The 20413-nt window shown below is 52.1% G+C and overlaps 10 protein-coding genes across 10 annotated transcripts; 6 read left to right on the top strand and 4 right to left on the bottom strand.

The window, feature by feature from the left end:
• Window positions 1–477: 477 nt before the first annotated feature.
• Window positions 478–2098, top strand: fhdA (putative transcription factor Tos4; the record flags this gene model as incomplete). The annotated part of the gene is made up of 4 exons (XM_058472672.1): window positions 478–711; window positions 777–1449; window positions 1499–2013; window positions 2072–2098. 4 exons carry the CDS (start codon window positions 478–480, stop codon window positions 2096–2098), a joined length of 1449 nt encoding a protein of 482 aa, XP_058331675.1.
• An 862-nt stretch (window positions 2099–2960) lies between these two features.
• On the top strand, window positions 2961–3230 carry N7468_003374 (uncharacterized protein; the record flags this gene model as incomplete). The annotated part of the gene is made up of 1 exon (XM_058472671.1): window positions 2961–3230. The coding sequence occupies one exon, from the start codon at window positions 2961–2963 to the stop codon at window positions 3228–3230; it is 270 nt and encodes an 89-aa protein (XP_058331674.1).
• Window positions 3231–3688: 458 nt separating this feature from the next.
• N7468_003373 (regulator of nonsense transcripts 2) lies at window positions 3689–7410 on the top strand (the record flags this gene model as incomplete). Its single annotated transcript, XM_058472670.1, has 8 exons — window positions 3689–3713; window positions 3768–3812; window positions 3880–4859; window positions 4901–5305; window positions 5362–6672; window positions 6731–7051; window positions 7114–7255; window positions 7307–7410. The coding sequence occupies 8 exons, from the start codon at window positions 3689–3691 to the stop codon at window positions 7408–7410; spliced, it is 3333 nt and encodes a 1110-aa protein (XP_058331673.1).
• A 979-nt stretch (window positions 7411–8389) lies between these two features.
• Window positions 8390–10318, top strand: N7468_003372 (Amino acid/polyamine transporter I; the record flags this gene model as incomplete). The annotated part of the gene is made up of 4 exons (XM_058472669.1): window positions 8390–8590; window positions 8751–9924; window positions 9978–10089; window positions 10141–10318. 4 exons carry the CDS (start codon window positions 8390–8392, stop codon window positions 10316–10318), a joined length of 1665 nt encoding a protein of 554 aa, XP_058331672.1.
• A 471-nt stretch (window positions 10319–10789) lies between these two features.
• Window positions 10790–11850, top strand: N7468_003371 (uncharacterized protein; the record flags this gene model as incomplete). The annotated part of the gene is made up of 2 exons (XM_058472668.1): window positions 10790–10977; window positions 11055–11850. 2 exons carry the CDS (start codon window positions 10790–10792, stop codon window positions 11848–11850), a joined length of 984 nt encoding a protein of 327 aa, XP_058331671.1.
• Window positions 11851–12383: 533 nt separating this feature from the next.
• N7468_003370 (coiled-coil-helix-coiled-coil-helix domain-containing protein) lies at window positions 12384–13313 on the bottom strand (the record flags this gene model as incomplete). The annotated part of the gene is made up of 3 exons (XM_058472667.1): window positions 12384–12669; window positions 12735–13014; window positions 13124–13313. 3 exons carry the CDS (start codon window positions 13311–13313, stop codon window positions 12384–12386), a joined length of 756 nt encoding a protein of 251 aa, XP_058331670.1.
• A 216-nt stretch (window positions 13314–13529) lies between these two features.
• Window positions 13530–14678, top strand: N7468_003369 (thiamine diphosphokinase; the record flags this gene model as incomplete). Its single annotated transcript, XM_058472666.1, has 3 exons — window positions 13530–13677; window positions 13725–13804; window positions 13911–14678. 3 exons carry the CDS (start codon window positions 13530–13532, stop codon window positions 14676–14678), a joined length of 996 nt encoding a protein of 331 aa, XP_058331669.1.
• Window positions 14679–15243: 565 nt separating this feature from the next.
• Window positions 15244–16410, bottom strand: N7468_003368 (uncharacterized protein; the record flags this gene model as incomplete). The annotated part of the gene is made up of 3 exons (XM_058472665.1): window positions 15244–15952; window positions 16058–16264; window positions 16331–16410. The coding sequence occupies 3 exons, from the start codon at window positions 16408–16410 to the stop codon at window positions 15244–15246; spliced, it is 996 nt and encodes a 331-aa protein (XP_058331668.1).
• A 532-nt stretch (window positions 16411–16942) lies between these two features.
• On the bottom strand, window positions 16943–18234 carry N7468_003367 (putative mitochondrial carrier protein; the record flags this gene model as incomplete). The annotated part of the gene is made up of 2 exons (XM_058472664.1): window positions 16943–17998; window positions 18058–18234. The coding sequence occupies 2 exons, from the start codon at window positions 18232–18234 to the stop codon at window positions 16943–16945; spliced, it is 1233 nt and encodes a 410-aa protein (XP_058331667.1).
• A 909-nt stretch (window positions 18235–19143) lies between these two features.
• On the bottom strand, window positions 19144–20233 carry N7468_003366 (uncharacterized protein; the record flags this gene model as incomplete). The annotated part of the gene is made up of 5 exons (XM_058472663.1): window positions 19144–19384; window positions 19413–19698; window positions 19763–19983; window positions 20064–20081; window positions 20166–20233. The coding sequence occupies 5 exons, from the start codon at window positions 20231–20233 to the stop codon at window positions 19144–19146; spliced, it is 834 nt and encodes a 277-aa protein (XP_058331666.1).
• Between the last annotated feature and the right edge of the window lie 180 nt (window positions 20234–20413).

Raw genomic sequence — 20413 nt, 5'->3', positions numbered from 1 at the left:
TAGATCAAGATGACATCCATGAATTGTCAATATTGCCGTATCCTCTCGCGTAGCACCTGGAAATTTTAAGAGAACGACGCGGGTTTCTGGGTATAAATGGCTGGGATTCATCCGTGCACACGAAGGGATAGTGGAGCCTGTAAAAGGCTCATCGGCGCCTATCGAACGCGTCTCGGGCTGTAAGCGTGCAGGTTCCGCGCAGGGCGAACAAGACCCTCCGCCCCAGTACATTCCACTACCTTTTCACCTTTTCCTCCCAGCTCCTCTCTTTCCCCCTCCACCCTTTCCTCTCCCCTAACTTCCCACTTATAGAGAGGAGTCTCCTTTGTTCGGACCAACCTTCCCTCTTATTTACTGTCTTTACGTTGGTCTCTTACCCAGAAGGATTCGGACGTGACGCGAGGTCTTGAATTGGCCTCGTTTCTCGTCTCGTCTTAAAAAGGAGCCTTTTGTGTGGTTTGGAAACTTTAGGTCGCGATGGATTCGTCTCCTACCAGGACGGCTCTTGCTCCTCATGCAGGCATGAAGCGTCCTGCCTCGTTGTTGCCGGCTTTCGAGCCATTGAGCTCATCCCCCTCCCTTCCTCGGCCTCAAAAGCGTGTAGCACGCGAAAGCGCGGTGTCGACCTATCCTGACCCCCGTCCCAACTTCCTCAACTCATATAATGTCGTCGTCCCCCCCCGGGTGCTGGTGCACGCTCTTCAACGCGTCGTACTTTCTCTGTTGCCTCCGAGCGCAGTCCCTTGTGTGCCGTGCCGACCTTGATGTTGCCCGAGAGTGGGGAGCCTCTCTTGATGGGCCGCTCAAGTGCTTCGTGCCAGCATCAACTCCCTGCTAGTCGTATGATCTCTCGTGTTCATGTGAAAGCCACTTATAAACCAGCCCCAAACCCGTTTGATCGTGACTGCGTGGAAATTATGTGTCTGGGATGGAATGGCATCAAAATCCACTGCCAAGGCAAGAAATATGATCTGGCAAAGGGAAAGACGTTCACGTCGGATATAAAGGATGCAGACATTATGATCGACGTTCATGAGGCACGTGTCTTGGTGCAATGGCCGCGTAATGAAGCTGACAGGAAGGACTGCCCCTCGACGGATTCGGAGCAGACATGGGACGAGCCTACTCCTACCCAGAAGAGCACTACCCGGAGGGTACTTCAGGATAGCCCTTTCGTGGAAAACAGACGTCTAGCGTCCCCTGTCTCCCCGTCGCCTGCTGTTCAGCGCGCTATCCCCCCGTCGTCGCCCATCTTCACACCCTCCCGCTCTCGTGCCGCTGTCGTGGTATATGAAGATGAGCCTTCCCCTCTGAAGCGCCATAACACTGTCATTGACCTCTGTTCTCCAAGTGCTCGTCGTGCGAGTGCAATTCTCCAGAGTGACATCTCGAGGGTCGAGGAAGATTCTGATAATGATGAGGAAAATGACCCTATTGTTCACTCTTTTGGTCCCTTCGAGAGACAACTTGCTGCCTCGCATGGCTTCATTCCGTGCAGATGATTCGCCTCTCCGCTCTGCTCGGTCACCACAGTCTCTTCTTCCAGCCCAGCCCCTCAAGTCTACTCATTCTCGCCAGTCTTCAAACCTTTCGAATATCTCCAGCCATTCCCGCCAGTCTTCTCGGGCCGAGAAAGAATCTACACCCGACAATGGCCGATCCATACTTGATGATGAGAGCTTTGCTCGAGTCCGCAACCACGCGGTCAACCAATTGGCTTTTTCCCGACTTTCATCTACTCCGTTCTCTACCATCCTGAACAACCTCCCGCCGTCATACTGGAAGTCCAGTGCGAGCAGCGGCTCTGGGCCCGCTCGGTCTGAGATTCGCTTCATCTTGGAAAATACCAAGTGTATCGGCAAAGTTGCTCGTGAGGGCAAGGATGCTGCCGGAAAGCCTCTTGAAAGTGAGTATTATTACTTGCCAGATGAAGACGAGGACGAGATGCGTCGCGAGACCGTAGTGAACAATCTGCGGAAGCCCGGTCTTCGCAATTGTCGCAAACAGCACAAGGTTCGTTGATCTTCATCATTACCCTTGCCAAAACAGCATACTCACATGATTCCCTCAGCAATACTTCTGGCGCAAGCCTAAATAGTCCTTGGCAGACAATTATTTCACGTCGTCCTGTATGGCTTGGCTTTCTCTCGAGTATATATTTGTACTGTTTTGTCACTTGATTCGGTGACTCGCATAGCGTGGCGTGAGGCATACCCTGATTTTGATCCGATTATTTCCTTGACTTCAATATCTTCTTTCACCCCAGCAAGTGTACGATATCGCAGCGTCTTTGTTGATGTGTCTTGTGGGACTTTGTGCCCTGATGTGTGATGGCTTCCTGCTCTCGAAGGTGCTTTTGTTTTAAGCTTGCTCTGGCCATTGTTCTGCCCTCTGATCAGTTTTCTTGGCTCTTGGGGCATCACTGTACCTCATCCCTCCTGCTTCCTTCTACTGCTCGATGCTCGGCCTTTCCTGTATGGTTTGACGCCGTCATGACTTGTATGTTAGCTAATCAAATTTTAAAAGTGTTATTTAATATTTCCTCGATCGTGGGGTTTTGGAGTGTTGTACGAGTACGCCACTTTTGCCTCCGTATATCATGTTACTGAGGTCTAACCATCTCCTGTTTGGGTCAAGTCAGGCTCGCAGATCATCAGAAGATCACTTAATGGAACCGGTCTTGCAGCTACCGTAGGCCTCAGCCCTAATTCTGTCACCTACTCCTGTATTGCATTGTAAGCACCTAGGTACTCTCAAGTTACCACAGGTAATACGGCGTCTAGAATGAACGCATTCATTTCGCCACCCTGACCGTCCAGACCCCGCATCTGCGAAGTATTTATAAAACTCCTCCCAGCATATTGAATCCCCCGTTTCGCTGACACAAGCATAGTCAATCACAATCTTCCAAACGGGACCACATCCTACTACATTAAGCTTCAATCTCCACCTCGCACACTATGGAGCCTGCCACGCCACACAGCCTCCCAGATCGCTCCAGGGAACAGACCGCTCCTACAACAGCAGTCCCATTTGACGTCCCTCGAGACAGTGAAAACCCGTACTCTACCAAGGAGCCTGCAGCCGAGCCATCCTGGCAGCCAAGACTTGATCGTCGACAGAGCTGGAGCGACCAGGATCGCAAGCATGAACTGCAGGAGAGACTGCTGGATATGGAGGCCGGCCGAGAACTAGGGTTTTCGGAAAAGCATGAGGGAAAGCCAGAGTAATGAGGCAACTAAGCGTTAAATTTGTGTCCACAGGTTTGGCGAGTGGTTCGATGTCGCTTACTGCGAAGAGTTGGGCGACCGAGGATCATGGTGGGGGTTCCTGTATAATGTTTTTGAATCAGAATGATGCCAACGCCCCATTGTTGCTTCATCCCTGTAAATCAGCCGATATGCCTTTTTGAGTTTCCATTTCAGTTCCAAAAAGCAATCCACGAATGCTTCCAAGGATCGTAAGAAAGGACCGAAGCCAACCAAAGAAAAGTTGCACTCCGCACCGCCTTGGGAGCAGAGCCCGCCTTCTCTCCCGAAGCTCCCCCACTCAAAGGATCTCTTGAGAATTGTCTCCTTTCCCCTTCCTCTCTCCTTCAAATCTCCTCAATGTGGCGAACCGCTTACTTTGCCCTCCTTTCAGACGCTCTGAAAGGACCCCACTGAACCCCGCCTCCGACCATACATCGATGGCCATGGAGCGCCAGAAGAAGAGTATGCGTCCCCTCCAATTCTTGACAGCCTTGATACTGACGAACTGTTTTGCAGGGGAGTTACGCGATCTGAATGAGAGGGCCTGGGCCGACGAGACAGGTACCAGACACCCCTGCCCTAGCTTGACGGTTGGCCCTGACCTGACCTAATTTTTCCTCTTCTATAGATATCTTCCCCGTTAGCAAATCTCTCGACTCAGCCTTGAAGAAGAACACAGCATTCATTAAACGTCTCCGCACGGGCATCACCACATCGGCCTTGTCCACCTTTCTTTCCGATATCCGCACCCTCTCCCTGCACAAATACCTCTCCGAGATCATCTCTGCTTGTTACGAAGGCCTCTGCAAGCTCAAGTCCCCCGGCGAGATCGCAGTCGGGGTCGAGATCGTATGCGCACTGCACCAACGCTTCGGCCCCGCCGAATTCACCCGTCAGATCGGTTGGCTACTCGGCCGCGGTCTAAGTTCCCCAGACAAGGCATGGCTCAAGCAGTTAACCCCGGAAGTCCGTGAGCGCGACGAGAAAGAGCGCCTGTCGCGACACCGCGTACTCCTCCGCGTGGTGACGGAATTGTGGCTGGTTGGGGTTCTGAGGACTCTGGATGACGTCGAGCGGCCGGACGAGATAGGTGCGAAGGGCGGCAAGGATGGCGCTGTAGGGATTGGTAGCAAGTCCTCCGACCCTCCGTTGAAATCAAAAGCGCCGACTTCTACCAAAGATCAGGATAAGCAGGCGGAGCCATTTCCGTTGGAGGTGCTGAAGGAGCTACTCGGCCATGACCGCGACCACACTAATCTGCCACTCGCAGTTCTGTTTGTGAAGAGCTTTAGCTGGGATATTCTAGGCTCTAAGCTCATGGATGAAGGGCGCAAGACCGTTGAAGCGGACGGTGCGACGGCGGCAGACCAAGATGCCGGCGGGGAATCGGCGGAGGCAGATCCTCCGCTTGCCCCCGAGGCAACTCGGCAACGATTTAAGAACATTCTGAATAGATATCTGGATGACGTTAAGGCGCATGTTGTTCGAGATCAGAAAGCACTCGCCGCCCAGAGTCGCCGAAATGCAGAGGCATACGTGAAGAGTGGCGAGATCTTTGAAGACCGACAGTCGAACTTCGAGAAGCAATCCAAGACTCTTGAGAAACTAGTTAGCAATACTCAGGTTCTATGTGAAGCTTTGGAGTGGAGATGCCTGATCTAGCTGAGAAAGAGACGAACGACGCGACATCCAGCTCTGGCATCGGCTTGGTCAAGACTACTGATTATTTGCGTGGCCAGGGTGACGGCGCTGGTATCTGGGAAGACGAGGAAGAGCGCCGATTTTACGAGAACCTAGTTGATTTGAAGGGTAAAGTGCCTGCGGTACTACTCGAAGACGGCAAGAAAAAGAAGCCAGAGGGTGAAGAGGGGGCCAAAAAGAAGGACGGCGACGCTTCCGAGTCCGCCGAGGATAAAGCCGCAGCAGATCTCGACGATCAATCGACTGCAATTGCCAGCAAGACTGTTGGCGCACAAGTTGACACCTTGCTCAGCAAATTGCCGGAATTACAGACGAAGGACCAAGTCGATCAGTTCGCCCTAGACTTCTGCTTCGTCAATTCAAAGGCATCTCGAAACCGCCTGGTCAAGGCCGTTTCTGATATTCCGAGGGCCGTCTTGATCTATTGCCCTTATATTCACGATTGGTTGCCACTCTCGGTCAATACTTACCAGATATCCCGCAAGGCCTCACGAATTACCTTGATGAAGAGTTCCGCAGCCTGCAGCGCCGAAAGTCCAAGGAGTTCCTTGGTCAGGTGCGCATGGGCAACGTGCGTTACCTAGCTGAGCTGACCAAGTTTGGGGTGGTGCCAGAACATATCATCTTCCACTGCTTCAAAGTTTCTCTGGACGATTTTTCGCGCATGAACATTGAGATTATCGGAAATCTTCTAGAAAACTGTGGTCGATACCTCCTGCGAAACCCAGAGACATCGCCGCGTATGGCCTCGTTCCTGGAGACCTTGAGTCGCAAGAAGACAGTCCAGCACCTGGGTCAACAGGAGCGAATGGTAATCGAGAATGCCATCTATTACGTTGATCCGCCACCACGACCTGCGATCCAACAGAAAGAGCGGACGCCGATGGATCAGTATATCCGCCGGTTAATCTACCTGGACATGAACAAGCGCAATTACACCAAGATCCTGAAAACCATTCGCAAGCTCCACTGGGAAGAACAGGAGGTCGTGGATATCTTGGAGCGAGTCTTCAGCAAGCCAGTCAAGGTCAAATACGGGAGCATTCATCTGCTAGCAATTCTTGTCAGTGCCTTGTACCGGTACCATCAAGAGTTTGTGGTTGGCGTTGTCGACAACGTCTTAGAGCAGATTATCCTGGGCCTGGAGCAGAATGACTTCAAGTTCAACCAAAAGCGTATTGCCGAAGTCAAATATGTTGGCGAGCTGTACAACTACAAAATGATCGATTCGCCTGTTATCTTCCATACCCTTTACCGTATCGTGACATTCGGCCATGAGGGCGGTACGCCGATTGCTGGAAAATACATTGACCTCGACCTTCCGGATGACTACTTCCGCGTTCGTCTCGCTTGTACACTCCTCGATACCTGCGGGCACTGCTTCGACCGAGGCTCTGCAAAGAAGAAGCTTGACTTTTTCCTCACTTTTTTCCAGTACTACCTTTTCACCAAAGACCCGCTGCCTATGGATATCGATTTCCTGGTCCAAGATACGTACTCCACCCTTCGACCCCAGTGGAAACTTGCTACGGACCTGGAGGAAGCCACTCGGCTCTTCGGCGAGGCTGTGTCGCGGAATTACAACTTGCAAGACTCCGAGCGTCCTGCCGAGCCGGATGACAACGATGATGATGGAGAGAGCAGCTCATCTGACGTTGGCTTAGAAGAAGATGCGATCCCCGAGATAGAGGATGATCAAGAATCCAGCGATGAAGCAGAGGTAAGAGAGCCCCATGTCTTCTCAGATGGAATTCACAGTCCAATTAACACTGATGCAGGCTTCTGGTCCAAACATGGAAGCGAATGACGAATTCGAGTCCGAGGACGAGCAGATCTTCGTCACTAGGAAGGAGGAAGAAGAACGCGATCCTGAGGCCGAAGCGGAGTTTGATCGCGAGTTCGAGAAGATGATGGCCGAGAGCATGGATTCTAGGAAGTTTGAGCGCAAGGCTGTTTTCGATATTCCCCTGCCGATGAAGCGCCTTGCCCGAGAGACCGTAGCGAACGACGCGTCGGAGTCTGAGTCGGCGCCGGTTGAACCGGTGGCGCCAAAGACCATGGCATTCTCTTTGATGACCAAGCGAGGTAACAAGCAACAGGTATGAAAAATGCTGACCCCTGACAAAGTTCGATGGGATGTATCGTCTAACGGTGTTTATAGACTCGGACTATTGATCTCCCGTCCGACTCCAGCTTAGCAGTTGCCATGCAGTCCCGCAAACAGGCCGACTGGGAAGAACAGCAGCGTATTAAGAACCTTGTTCTGAACTACGAGGCCTCGAACGAAACAGAGCCTCCTGAGTGTAAGTTCCGGGAGCACCCCATGGATTAGAAACCTGCTAATCAAGAATTAGCGGATTTCGAGAAGCGCATCCCTGCCAACCAACGCCTAGACAAGTCAGGTGGAAAATCCGCCTTCCGATCTCGTAAACTTCAGCTGAGCGACGTGAACTGGTAACGACTGCCGGAGACTAGACTCACATCTCGATCACCGCAAAACAGGCGGACCTCAACTACGAAGGGCAGCCTAACCCGCAAAAGTTTCGCTCCACAGCGAATACTTTCAGCCAAGTAGCAATGTGTCGCGAGTTCATCCCGAACTGTCGCTCTCTGCGCCTAATAGGCCTTGTTTGAACATTGCAGGCGGTATTCTACCTATCAGCTTATTTTTCAGAGCTCTTAAAGGTTACGTGTGACAGCCGTGTGACAGCTGCACTTGACCGTTTTAGCAGGACTCTTTTACACCCCCACTCATCTGGGGGATGGACTAGGGCGCCGACCGGTGTTCCTCAATGCCTGAAGCCGTCGGTACGAGGTGGTACAATCCTGATTACCCCAGCTACCTGTGAGTAGCTGCCCTGTTATGCCATAGTACAAAATGCCAATATGCCTACGGTTTCGCCGCGGCTTCCCCCCTTAGAGTCGAAGTAGATTCAATCGGCGCCAAAACTAAGCGCCTTGAATGCACATAGTCCTGTGTGCCTGTGTTGCATGTACTTGAGGGGATTAACTCCACTCGCTTATACTCTACTAGTTTATCGTCTACTTCGTTCCGGCAAAATTACTGTCAGGGCCAAGTGGATGTCAAGTGTCAAATTCGACAACCAGACGCGGAGGTGGCCCACGGGTCCAATCTCGCCTTATCTGCCCATTTTTCCCCTATCAGCCATAATTTGCTCTAGAGAACTTCCGCATACCTGGATTTTTCTACCCCAGCTTCTTCCACAGTAGCGCCTTAGAGCTGCGGAATCGAGGAACCTGGTCCGACTGGGTGCGGCTAATACCAGAACGCCCGACTCGTCCGCCCCAATCTTCGATTTCCCTCATCGGCGACTCCGATGGTGTGATTGGCCCTCCAGGCCATTGTTCTTTTTTTTTTTGCACACCAGGGATCGACTTGGTTCTCTGGATATTCTCGTCAGCCCTGAAGCCCCCCGATGGCGGTCGACCAGGAGTATCCCAAGATCACTGGATACGCGGTCCACGATGTTGAAGATCACCCTCCTCCACCCCCGCGATCGGACACATCCAACTCCATTATCAGCGACCATCAGATCGTGTCTCAGCATGAGCAAATCAGCTTGGTCCGCGGTCTGTCGCAACGGCACATTCAGATGATTGCCATTGCTGGCGCAATTGTACGTCTTCTTCTTCTTCTTCTTCTTCTTTATTTTTATTTTATTTTTTTTTGCCTATCTTGGTGGAGCAAAGTTACTGTCTTCTCATCGTTGATCCCGAAGGCTCAAAATCAAGTCTATACATTCTACATCTTCAACTGACTCGAATTGTCCTATATAGGGAACTGGTCTTTTCCTCGGTCTTGGCGGCTCCATCGCTACAGGTGGCCCTCTTGGCGCATTGCTAGGCTACATTTTCGTAGGCCTCGTCGTCTGCTCTATCCAGTACTCGCTGGGTGAAGTCTCGGCTCTGCTGCCCGTGACCGGTTCCTTCGTGCGCCATGCAGAGGTTCTCGTCGACCCTGCGCTGGCATTTGCCATCGGATGGAACGTTGTGTACGGCTGCTTTATCAGCGTGCCGAGCGAAATCTCGGCCAGTGTCGTGTTGATCCAGTATTGGACCGACATTAATGCCGCCGTATGGGTAACTATCCTCCTCGTGGTGTCGGTGGTTGTCGCCATCTCTTTCATCGGCGTCTATGGGGAAATCGAGTTTGTCTTTGCTATCCTCAAGATTTTACTCGTCGTTTTCGTCGTCATTCTCGGCCTGGTCATTGACCTGGGTGGTGTGCCTGGCAAGCCCCGCCTGGGCTTCCACTACTGGAAGACGCCGGGTCCATTCGTCGAGTACATTGCCTCAGGCTCCTGGGGAAAGTTCTTGGGGTTCTGGGCCGTGATGACCAACGCTGTGTATTCCTTCGCCGGTGTAGAATCGCTGGCAATGGCCGCTGCGGAAACCAAGAACCCACGCCACAACATCCCGAAGGCATGCAAGCGCGTCTTCGCTCGTGTCTCGATCTTTTACGTTGCCGCAGTGCTGGTCGTCGGTATGCTGGTCTCCAGCAGTGATCCCCGTCTCGGCAACGACTCGGGAACCGCAGCCACAAGCCCTTTTGTCATTGCGGCCAGTGATGCAGGAATCAAGGCCATTCCGTCCGTTGTCAATGCCGTCTGCCTGACTTCGGCTTGGTCCGCGTCCAATCAGAGTATGCTGTCTGGAACGCGTACTCTGTTCGGCCTTGCTATCAAGGGCCATGCGCCAAAGATCTTTCTCAAGACGACCAGTTGGGGTGTCCCCTATATGTGTGTGTTGCTGCAGATCGCCTTTGCTCTGCTAGCGTACATGTGCGTCTCTAATGAGGCTCTGACCGTGTTCTATTGGTTCGTGGATCTGACCGCTGCTGGCACTTTGGTCTCTTGGATTAGCATCGCTTTGAATCATATCCGCTTGTTGCAGGCGTTGAAGGCGCAGGAAATTTCTCCAAATGAGTTGCCATGGCATAACCGGATTACTCGTGAGTGTCCTCCCGCCCTGTCTTTCTCGGCAACACAACTGACAGAATCTCAGGCTACTCTAGCTGGTTTGCCCTAGTTACCTGTGTCATTTTCCTGCTGACAGGAGGCTTCACGGTCTTTACGAAGGGTAACTGGGACCCCGCTTCATTCGTATCGTCCTACTTGTATGTACAACCCCTCTCAATGCCTTCAATCAAGGCTAACTCCTCTTCTAGGGACATCCCTCTTGTTTTATTTGCGTACCTGGGCTATAAGTTGATCCGCGGCACAAGTATTGTTCCATTAGATCAGGTACCGATCCGCCAAGCTCTTCAGGAGGCGGAAAGCGATCCTGAGAACGTACCGATCGCGAAAGAGAGCATTTGGCAGAAGATCAATATTTTGTGGGGGTAATAGGTGATATAATGATGCCCGGATAACTAGATCACGATATCTTGGACTTTGACTTTGCATGAATCGACCGGTAGAGCATCGTGAACAAGACTTATAGGGCCGTGCAATGACACACTGCCAACATGCACGGGAATGATGCTCCACATCAACATTATAGTTCTCTTCTCATTCTAAATAGAAGCCTTCAGCCTGCCAGCAGCTCATCTCGCAGCCGATCTGAGGCCCCGGATGGACTTGCCCGATATGGTAGCACGACCCGGAGAGGCAGGAGAAGCCTATACAATTCTAGACACTAACAGCAGTACAGCACACGGCTTGGTTACCTAAAAACGACGCTGACACTTCCTCCGATCGATTTACCACAAATTGGGCGATAGTCAATTACTTATCCATCAAAAAACCAGCGACTCCCTGGCTCAAGCGGATTACGGAAATCTTCCGTGAATAAGAGATCCAGCTCGAGAGCGTCCGATGGGCGAGGGAACCTTAGAACTCATGGGCCCCGTTCCTGAGTCCAGTAACGATGCATGTAAAAAGCCTATCGAGAGGAGAGAGTCCGACATGACTCGCGGAGACTCGATCCCCAGAACCTCTGCGTTCTCGCGGCGGCTTTCCGAGCTATTACGCTCCTCGAATGCTGCATTGAATAGAACCAATGCGTGAGAATGCCTTTCCTATCCAACCAGCAAACTACGTAAACAGGAGAAGCATAGTTATTGACTGTCACGTTGCACAGACTCATCGCGAAAACCGAAGGCCAAGACTGCCTACTGGGCAGCATTGAATATGCCTGCCACGCACTACATTACTTGATCGCGTCCCGAGCGCTCGCCAGACTTCGGCACCGTTTAGCATTTGCTTTGAGACGATACATACTGCGTCAGGGAACATCAACACTCGCCACCGGATGCACGCCGACAGATCCTTCACCGTCGATCCTACTTTCGCTATCCTCATTGCTCTGTGAGACGCGGTATACCCTGCGCCTTCTCGGCCTGTTCCCTATCTGGAAACAAGGAGTGGAATTGGTGGATAGCCCGTCGAAGGACGTCATTTCTAATGTGCTGGATGCTTGCCAAATAGCATCTGTCACCGTGTATCAACTCCTTGAGAACATCGCGTATCTCGGTTCCAAGGATATTATCCCCGACTACTGCATAAGAAGGCTCGGTGGTATTGACAGGCTGTACCTTGGGAGTATCCGAGGGTTGTTGGCCCACTTCGTGGTCCAACTCGTGAAGCTGGGCCGTGCAAAGCTTTGGAGCATGAAAGACACCGGCGGTGCCAGCGCACCCACGCCACAGGCTGCCGAGGGCAAACGAGCTCTCGGGTCAGATGATTGTGACGAAGGTGCGCGTTCCCAGGGCCAGGAATGGAGGAAAGACTTGGTTTCAAGCTCTCTGTGGACGGTTCTGTGTATACACTGGAGTTTTCCACATGATGTGCAAAGAATGGAGAAGCTGGAGGGTGCATTAAGTTTCCTGGCAGATTTCTTTCTTTTGCGCGACTCGTGGATTGAGGCTGCGGCTTGAAGACCACTAGAATGGTAATGAGCAGTAACGGGCCTGCATTTTGATCAGCGTTCATATATAGTTACAGTAGAGCTATATGTAAGAAAGCTCCGACAAGTACACTTGACGGGGTACCATCAGGGCGCTTCTTAACTCGAACAATGACAAGTCGTTGCGAAGTTCACTGGGCTTTCTGTCCCAATATAACGAAGTGCTTTGAATAGCTCAGACACAGAGATAATATGAAAAAAAAAGGATGATGTCACAAGTCTATTCTATTTTCCCGCTTTTAGTGTCAAGATTAGAAACACATGGGAAATATCAGTACACTAAGTTACACGTCAAGGACACTCGAGCGCACATGGGGAAAACCAAAGGAAATTGCAAAATGAGAAAATGGATATGCTGGAGAATTCGTAGAGGAGAATGCGACGGGGGGGCTCAAAGTCGGGGCAGAGCAGGTGGGATTTTTTATAGTACACACCCCGATCCTAGTAGCCATGGAAGAAATGGGACACTACTGTGTCAGGAAGTCAGAAGGGATTAGTGCGAATCTATTTCTCGGTCTTCCTCGTTTCGTGGCCCATTCCCTCATCGTGCGCGGCTTTTGTAACCAGGAGGTCTTCCTCAGCAGCTGGCAATGACTCAACAATTGCTGCGCTGACCTCTTCCACGGCGGCGGGAGAGTCAGCTGGGGCGGGGGATTCGCTGGGGCTGGATGGTTCGGTCGCCGCTGATGGTTCGATGGGCGCAGGTGCAGCGGCACCTTCCTCGGGCTCGTCATCCTCTAGCTCGGCGCCGTACACATCAGGGTGAAGACGGAAGCAATCTTGCATTCCCCTGCTCAAATTGTCAGTAAATCCGAGCGAAAGACACTGATATCAGAATTACTAATCGCAACGTACTTGAACTTCTCGATGCAGTCAATTCCCTTGGGCTCTTGCTCGGAGTAGACAAAGCAGCTGAAAGCAGCCCTGAACTCCTCCCCACAAGGGCCGTGGGCCATACCACCGAGGCATGGGCAGTCCCAGTTGATTTCACCAGTCTCGGGATTGAATGCGCCTTGCTGGCCGGCGTCGTCCTCGAGCTGCTGGGTCCGCTCTTGACGGATCTTGGGGGTAATGGAGTCGAGAGTCCTGGTTTCTTCGGGTTGCTCGTCTTGCTTAAGATATGAGAGGGCAGAGACTATTCGAAGGGGTTCCATCGTTAGCAAGCCTGTCCACCAATTGACCCGAAATGCGCCGAAGCACCCGGAAGGCCACCAAAACGACCGGCTAGATGTGAAGAGACGTACACGTTGGCTGTTCCGCAAACACACTGCTCGTGTTGTAATAGTAAACGGCACCGCCAGCCAGACCGAGCCGGACGAGATAACTCTTCCAGCTGCTGCGCTTGGCCGGACCACTGCTTATCAATCGAACACTCGCCGGGGCACGAGTCGCGACCGGCGCGCGGGCTAACACTCTGGTAGCTGGACGGAACATGGTGTGAGGAATTTGGGAGAGATCTCAGTCAATTCCGCGAAAGGACCTCGAAGAAGCGCGGGTGGGGGAGCAGGAGAGGAGGACTCGGAGCGGATGCAGAAGAAGAGGTGGATATTTTCGGCCTGAGGTTTGATTCCCGGCAGTCACGTTGCCGCGACCAACGAGCTCGTTTGCAACCCCCCTCGCTTGTGCACTTTGCACCTTGTCGCTTCTATGATGGACTGGGATCCTAGTCGCTTTTTTCGGGCGACAGGCAATGCGTCACCGTATGCGCTGCTGGTCCTAAATCAGCCAATCAACGAGAAGGCGTTTGGTGTACTTAGTGAACATGGTGAGGGCTTCCCAATTGGGGCAGATCGTCCTCGTGAGATGATTTCTTTGGAAGTGTACTGATCGTTGTTTCCTTCATAGCTTCATATATTATTTGCGCTGACGGCGGGGCTAATCGACTATACAATGTGACAAAAAGTCTAGGGAAACAGTCAACCCAAGTAAGACAAGCTCTATATGTTTGGTAGCACAGTGTGGTGGATTTCCCCGCCGGTGCTGTTTCAAATCGACCGTCGGCGCGCAACTTATCCTAACCTACAAGAATAGCTGCCAGATGTTATTGTCGGAGATTGTGATTCGATTCTCCCTTCAGTACGACATCATTACGCGAAGCTTCGAGTGCCGATCATAGTGGATCCAGATCAATACTCCACGGATTTCACGAAGTGCCTCAAATATGTCAACGAACATGCAGCCGAGATTATCAAGGCGCCCCGTCAAAAAGCGGGCAATTCAAAAGAGAGCCATAGGCTTTCTGGCTCACATACGATCCTTGACATCGTGATCTTAGGTGGCTTAGGCGGCCGCGTGGACCAGGCTTTTTCCCAGATACATCATTTATACATGATGACGCAATCTCAGCGCCAGCTCCAAGAAGCACATCATACCAAGAATGTCGAGAACAAGAAAGCCTCATCAGCAACTGGCGGAGATCTTTACCTTGTTTCGGAAGAGAGTATCACTTTTGTCTTGCAGAAAGGAAAGAATACGATTCGTACGCCGGCGACTAGACGCCCCGGTGCATTTAAGGCCTCCTCGAACTCTCATCAGGAGAATGTGGACCCAACGAAGAAACGAAAACGAGCTGAAGAGCCAGACCAGGAATACCTGTTCGAGGAGAACATTGGGATCATTCCTCTCTCGACACCTGCATCAATAACCACCCATGGATTCGAATGGGACGTCCAGGATTGGCATACCGAAATTGGAGGACAAATCTCCACCAGTAACCATATTCGCGCAGACACCGTCGAGGTTGAGACATCAGTGCCGGTGCTGTTTACAGTGGAGTTGGCAGAGAGACTCAAGCGATGAATCTAGAAACCAAATAATCGATGATAAGGTTTTACTATACTGCTCATTGTATGCCGCCCGCATTGAGCTCAAGATGAAGACAGAAACTCATTAATGGGAGCAAAGAGGACGGGGAAAAGAGGAAACCTCCAGAAAAGAAACCCAGACAAGAATAGAAACCCCAACCCAGGCGCCTTCTCTGGCCACAGCGAGAGAACAAGAAGAGAAGAAATGAACACGGGGAAAATCACAAATAACGCACGTCGCTTTCATCGCCGCATATCCCAATTAAAACACTCGAGCCGTAGCCCGAGAATCATCTCAAACAAACAAAGGGGGTAGTCAACCAGTCCTTTATAGAAGGGAATATCATCCAACAGGATACCCAACCCCAATCCCGATCCAGATGTTGCAAAGCACGTCACAGAAAAAAAAGCATAATCAACTCGATAGGAAAAAAAGAAACAGCAATTTTATCACGTTTCTACGTGCGAGAAGGATAAAAGTCTGCTCTTCATTCACATACTTACTAGATGCACCCGTACAGCCCCAGGCAGTAACAGGAGACACTTGCGAATTTGATCTACTAACGTCGCAGAATGGCCTCATACAGAGTACCAATCACACCAATAGCAGTCCCGGCAAGGACACCAGAGTATCCACCAGGAACGGCCTCATTGACGACAGCGATAGCCTCGTAGCTAAACACATCAAAGAAACGGAAGTGGTCCACGTAGACCTTGTAGACCAAGACAGCCTTGGCAATACTGAAGGCCAAGGGATCAAAGCTAGCCTGCGACGTGGTCGAGCGGGTGCGACGCACCTGGCCACCGGTAGCAGCGTGCCAGCTAAGGTTGAAGAAATACGCAGCCACCAATGGCAGAGCCAAATTCGTCAGGGTCCACAGCGAGAAAGGGGCCCAGAAGCTAGCGGTAAGCAGCACAAACAAGTCAGGAAGCTTGATGGGAAGAGAGGGCAAATGAACCGCTGGCACGGCTGGGGTGGTGGTCACGTAGGCAAGTGGGATGATGTCGCGGAGCAGGAACGCGGCCTCGAGCAAGATAATAACAGTGAAAACCGCCTTGAGGCTGCTCAGGTTTGCGCGTACACTGTCGGTGTGTTCTTGGACCCCTGATGCGATCCATGCCTGGTCCAGTCCGCGGCGCACTCGGCGGGTTTGGCGGTCGATAGCATCGGTCACCACGGCCGGCGACGGAGGCAGGTGCACGGCATCGACAACAGCCTGCACCCGGGAGGAGCGCGATGCAGTCCGGGGGGGCGGCGCTGCTGGGTGCCTTTGCGACGGGAGTCTCAGGCGTACTGTTGCATGGCCGTCAGTAAATGCAGTCGCCGGCGCAAAAGGACGCGTCGCGCATCGGGGAGAACAAGAGGATTCTTACCTTGTTTCCTTGGGCTGCTTGGGCTTGCGACCAGGAGTCCGAGCAGTTGAAGCTACCTCGACCGAGCTCTCATTCTTGACTGGCGATGACGAGGGCAGGCGCTTGTAGTACTCTGCAAAAGTCTTGTCGTTTTCGAAGGCGGACTGGTTATCAAGCAGATGCTTGTCCAGCGCAAGCACGAGGTCAGGCTTGGTCAAGTCGCGATAGCTATGAGATGCATGGTTAGCGGATCTGGGGAACGCGACGCTCGTGCGCGACGGAGTAGAAACTTACCTCTTGAGATCGGTGCGCTGGGCCAACTCAACCAGCTCCGGCTTGCGCAGCTTGTTGAGGAAAGGAAGAGCGGTAGACATGATAGTGTGTAGAAGATCAGATCAGATGCAGGCTAGGACCAATTCGACCATAAACAGAGGTAAATCTGGTGTTTGGATTTATGAGGGGAAGAGTGCGGATGCAAGGAGGAGGGGGATTGACTTGGGGCTGGAATTGTTTACATATACCCGCGATCGCCAAAACAAAACACGCTAGCGCGCATTCACTCTCGGGCATTCACTTTCGTACCTTCACTGGTATTTTTACGCCATGTCCCTTTCTCGAGGATGAGACTGTTGCTTCCGGTTGGCAGATGAAGAATATACGATGGATTTTGTCTCAGAATTGATAGTATGGTAGTATGGTACATTTGGGACATTCGGTCCGCTTCTAGTCTATTGGAGATTGGTACAGTGTATGTATGAACAAGGAGCGCCGGATCAGAAAGGAAAAGGAAGGGGACGGATTTGACAAGGAGAGAGGAAAGACATGAGTGAAAAACAATGGGGGAAAGATCCGGAACTCCATCCCAATGGAAGATAAGCCCTCATAAATGCAATGGAAATGGGAAAATCACAGCGGCGAGCCCTCGAGGCTGTCCCAGGCTTCCAGCTGCTTAAGCAAATACTGATACAGAACCAACATCGTCCCAGACTGGATGCTGGTCCAGACGCCACGCGGGCCCACGCCGCGGAACCACCCCGCTAGCCCCTCGGTGCGGTAGATCATCCTCAGGCCCGTGAACACGGAGGATGTGTCCAATCGAGGCGTGCCTGGTGGTCGCACTGATGTGGACGGCGAGGAGGTGGAAATCGGTCGCGAGGATGATTTAGAGCCGTGAGAATGAGATGATCCGGCCGGGTGAGGTCGCGGACTGTCCTTCGGGACGTGTTCGCCGGCATGTTTCGGTCCTGACGATCCTGTGGGTTTCTCTGGCGGGTTTTGCTGAGTCTGGATGCGTGTTTTAACTACATCCAATGGGCAGGTTATCACGCCCGCCATACCTCCGGCCGTCGCCGCAGTGAGGATTTCTAATCCCAGTCCAATGTCCCGTTGTCCAACCCATTGCTTGGCCATATCGCGCTCTTGCTCATAGAAAGCAAATTGCAGTGCTGAAAAGGGCAGATCACGGAAGATTGTTGCATTATAACCGTGGAAGAGCGCCGACACACCCTCCTGGCGAATGATAGTGCGGAACGCATCAGAGGTCCCGCGGTAGTTGTAGCCGGACTGGAAATGCGGGTTGTTATATCGACCTTGCAATTGCAGCCGGGTCTTGAGTACCTCTGATGGCACGTAGACAATAGAGGCGCCCAAATCTGCGAAAAATCCACCGGACAGGTACGCAATATTAGGATTCACTCCTCGGTCCAGCATCTGCCGTTTGGTGAACTCGTACACGCCGAAAAAGATCACGGTCCCCGGGAACGATCCGAGAAATGCTGGAATAACCCCTCCATAGAGTCCTCGAAGAAAGCCTTCTTGTCGGTAGATGGTCGTATATGAAGAAGTCATCGAAGTGTATCGTGGCGGGAAATGCGGGTCGCCTTGCTGTCGGGTCTTCACGGTATCAAGGGAATGCATTAACATATCGCCTGCACATCCTCCTGTTCCGCCGGCCAGCATGGCCTTATATGTCGTATTAGCATTGTTTAGGTCTACTTGGCCATGTCACATCAAAAGCTCACGTGTGCATATGGAGGACGCGGCTCTTCCTCGTCCGTCAGATCCTCTGACCGGACTTGGCCAACCCTCATGTCTGATTCATTGTGTAATTTATCGGTCAGGCCTGGGCCCTGGGAGATAGATCGGTCCGGAGGCTCTGCTGTCGAGAACAGGTCGAAGATTCGCGAAGTCAGGCTCATGGCATAGGCTGAGAGACTGCACTCCCGAGTTGTGCCGGTCCCGGGGGTGATGGGCGGGCTGTCAAAAGGGAAGATTGATCATCCCCCCCCGCACAATAGCAGTGGAGAAAAGAGCGACGAGAAAGGGGGGGGGTTGAGGGTGTTACTAACATCGAGGGCCTATCTCGGGCCCGAATCAAAATTCTGTCGGTGTTTTTCTTTTTCCGGTCCGCTGACCGCCTGATAAATCAGGCATAACAACATCATGCAACTGTATGCAATCATGTGGATTGGTATATGCATGAGTTCTAGTGGATAAGTTGGTTCTTCTCAATGATGTTATAGAAATGAAGGAGGCCCTCAAGTTATCCATGTTGACCATGCTTATATTGTCTTTATAGGGGTGCAGTTCGGAGTCAATTACATCATACGGCAAGACCTTGAGCCCTCTGAGGCTACTGCTTACTGCCTGGGTGACTCGCTAAGCCCTGGGCCCTGGATTAGAGAGGATTCCATCGCAGAGGCCATTTCGAATGGAGTCATGAGAGGAAATGGAGTTCATAAACGTGGCTGAACGAAACGGAGCTTGACAGGCAGTACAGAGATAATGCGTCGCAAACTTCTAGAACATAAGAGAAACACACGAAAACCAAAGAAAACTGAACATGGCATGGCGTATAGCATCGTCAGGGCGGCAATCATTTCGCAACCGCCTCTTTTTACACAGGGGCCAGTCTGTCCCATCCTTCCACACCCTCCTTTCCAGCACCGAACCCCTAAGGAGTAAGCATCATTTACCACAGAGCAAACATGGCCATTAGCAAGCCACTGATCATTCCGAAATGAGCATTTGAGTATTCATGAGATTGAAAGCTCCTGAGAGCACTTCTACTAGAATAGGATAATACGATCCCATATGACGGATCGCATTTACTGGGGCTTTTTGCCAGCGGCAGGACCCGAGATGTAGCGACCGATGTCAGTAGCTTCGTAGACCTGGCCAACAATGCCCTTGAAGGTCTCCCAGCCCTGGCGAACAGCAGGGGGAGTGTTGTGGTTAGAGATGGAGGCGTCGGCACGAGCAGTTACCTGGCGAACGGCTTGCTGGACGAAGGAGCTCTGGGCGAAGCGGGCACGGAAGAAAGACAAGTACACAACGAGCAGAACCCAGCTACCCTTAGAGAAGGTAAATGGCAGACAGGATCAGACGGAAGAGAAGCAGGATCTCAAGGCCGGCGACAACACCCATGCTGGCATCGTAGTACTGCTTGATGAAGCGGCCGATAGTCTCGACGAGAGGGCTCTGCTTCGCTGCAGGCTTGGAGCTGGGGGAGCTGGGGGAGCCTGCGCCGCTAGTCTGGGGTGGGTACACAGTCGGAATCAGGTACATGCGACTGTAGGTCGCGACATGGAAAACCGAGTATACGCTGAAGGGCAGGAGCGCCAGGATGAGCTGGCGCGAGTAGAGCCAGACAAGGGCCATACCTAAAGACATATTGTCTGTTAGCATTCCTAATCATATATCAGCATTGAGGTCTCGCAAACTCACCCAGATACTGCACGTTCTCGTCGGAAATGAGCTTCGTCAAGATTTGAGGAACACTTCCCTGGACACCGCGGGCGAAATGACCTTTATACACCACGATTCCATACGTCACGGCGGCAGATACAAACGCTAGGCGATAAGAGAATCGAGCCCATGAGGAGTAAGAGTTGAAGAGAATGAACGACACCGTGTAGCGGAAGACAGAGAAGAGGAGGGTGACATGGCTGCAGCGAGTTAGTAATTCCAACTCATTGGCTCGATAGCTTCACTATCGGCGGTGAAGCTGGAATCCTGGTGCACATACCCGACGAACCAGGCAAACCTGCGAATTAGATCGGATCAGTCAAAGTTCATATCTTCAATTGAGACCTCATGGGGCTGAACGGAGCTCGGGGAAGTGACATACTGGAGGGTTTGCGCTAGTGCCTTGAGCCTTTCAGCCAGAGGCAGAGTGGCCGGAGGTGGAGGAGCCATGGGGATAAACTCGTGATCCGAGCGCGAGAGGAAAGGAGAAAAGGTTGGTAGGGAGAATGTAGGGAAGTGTTAGAGGTTGGGAGACAACCACGAAGGGGGAAAAAAAGCCGTGGGAAAGAAAAATGACGAGCTAGAACAAGAGGAGGCTGGGGCGGGGGAAGAGGTTGTGTGTTACTTGTG

This window comes from Penicillium chermesinum (genome assembly GCF_028974085.1).
Source record: "Penicillium chermesinum strain IBT 19713 chromosome Unknown utg000003l:1.0-5111272.0:1.0-5115320.0, whole genome shotgun sequence".
Taxonomy (NCBI): domain Eukaryota; kingdom Fungi; phylum Ascomycota; class Eurotiomycetes; order Eurotiales; family Aspergillaceae; genus Penicillium; species Penicillium chermesinum.
The sequence above is the reverse complement of the archived record's forward strand: the minus strand, read 5'-3'. Positions and strand labels throughout refer to the sequence as shown.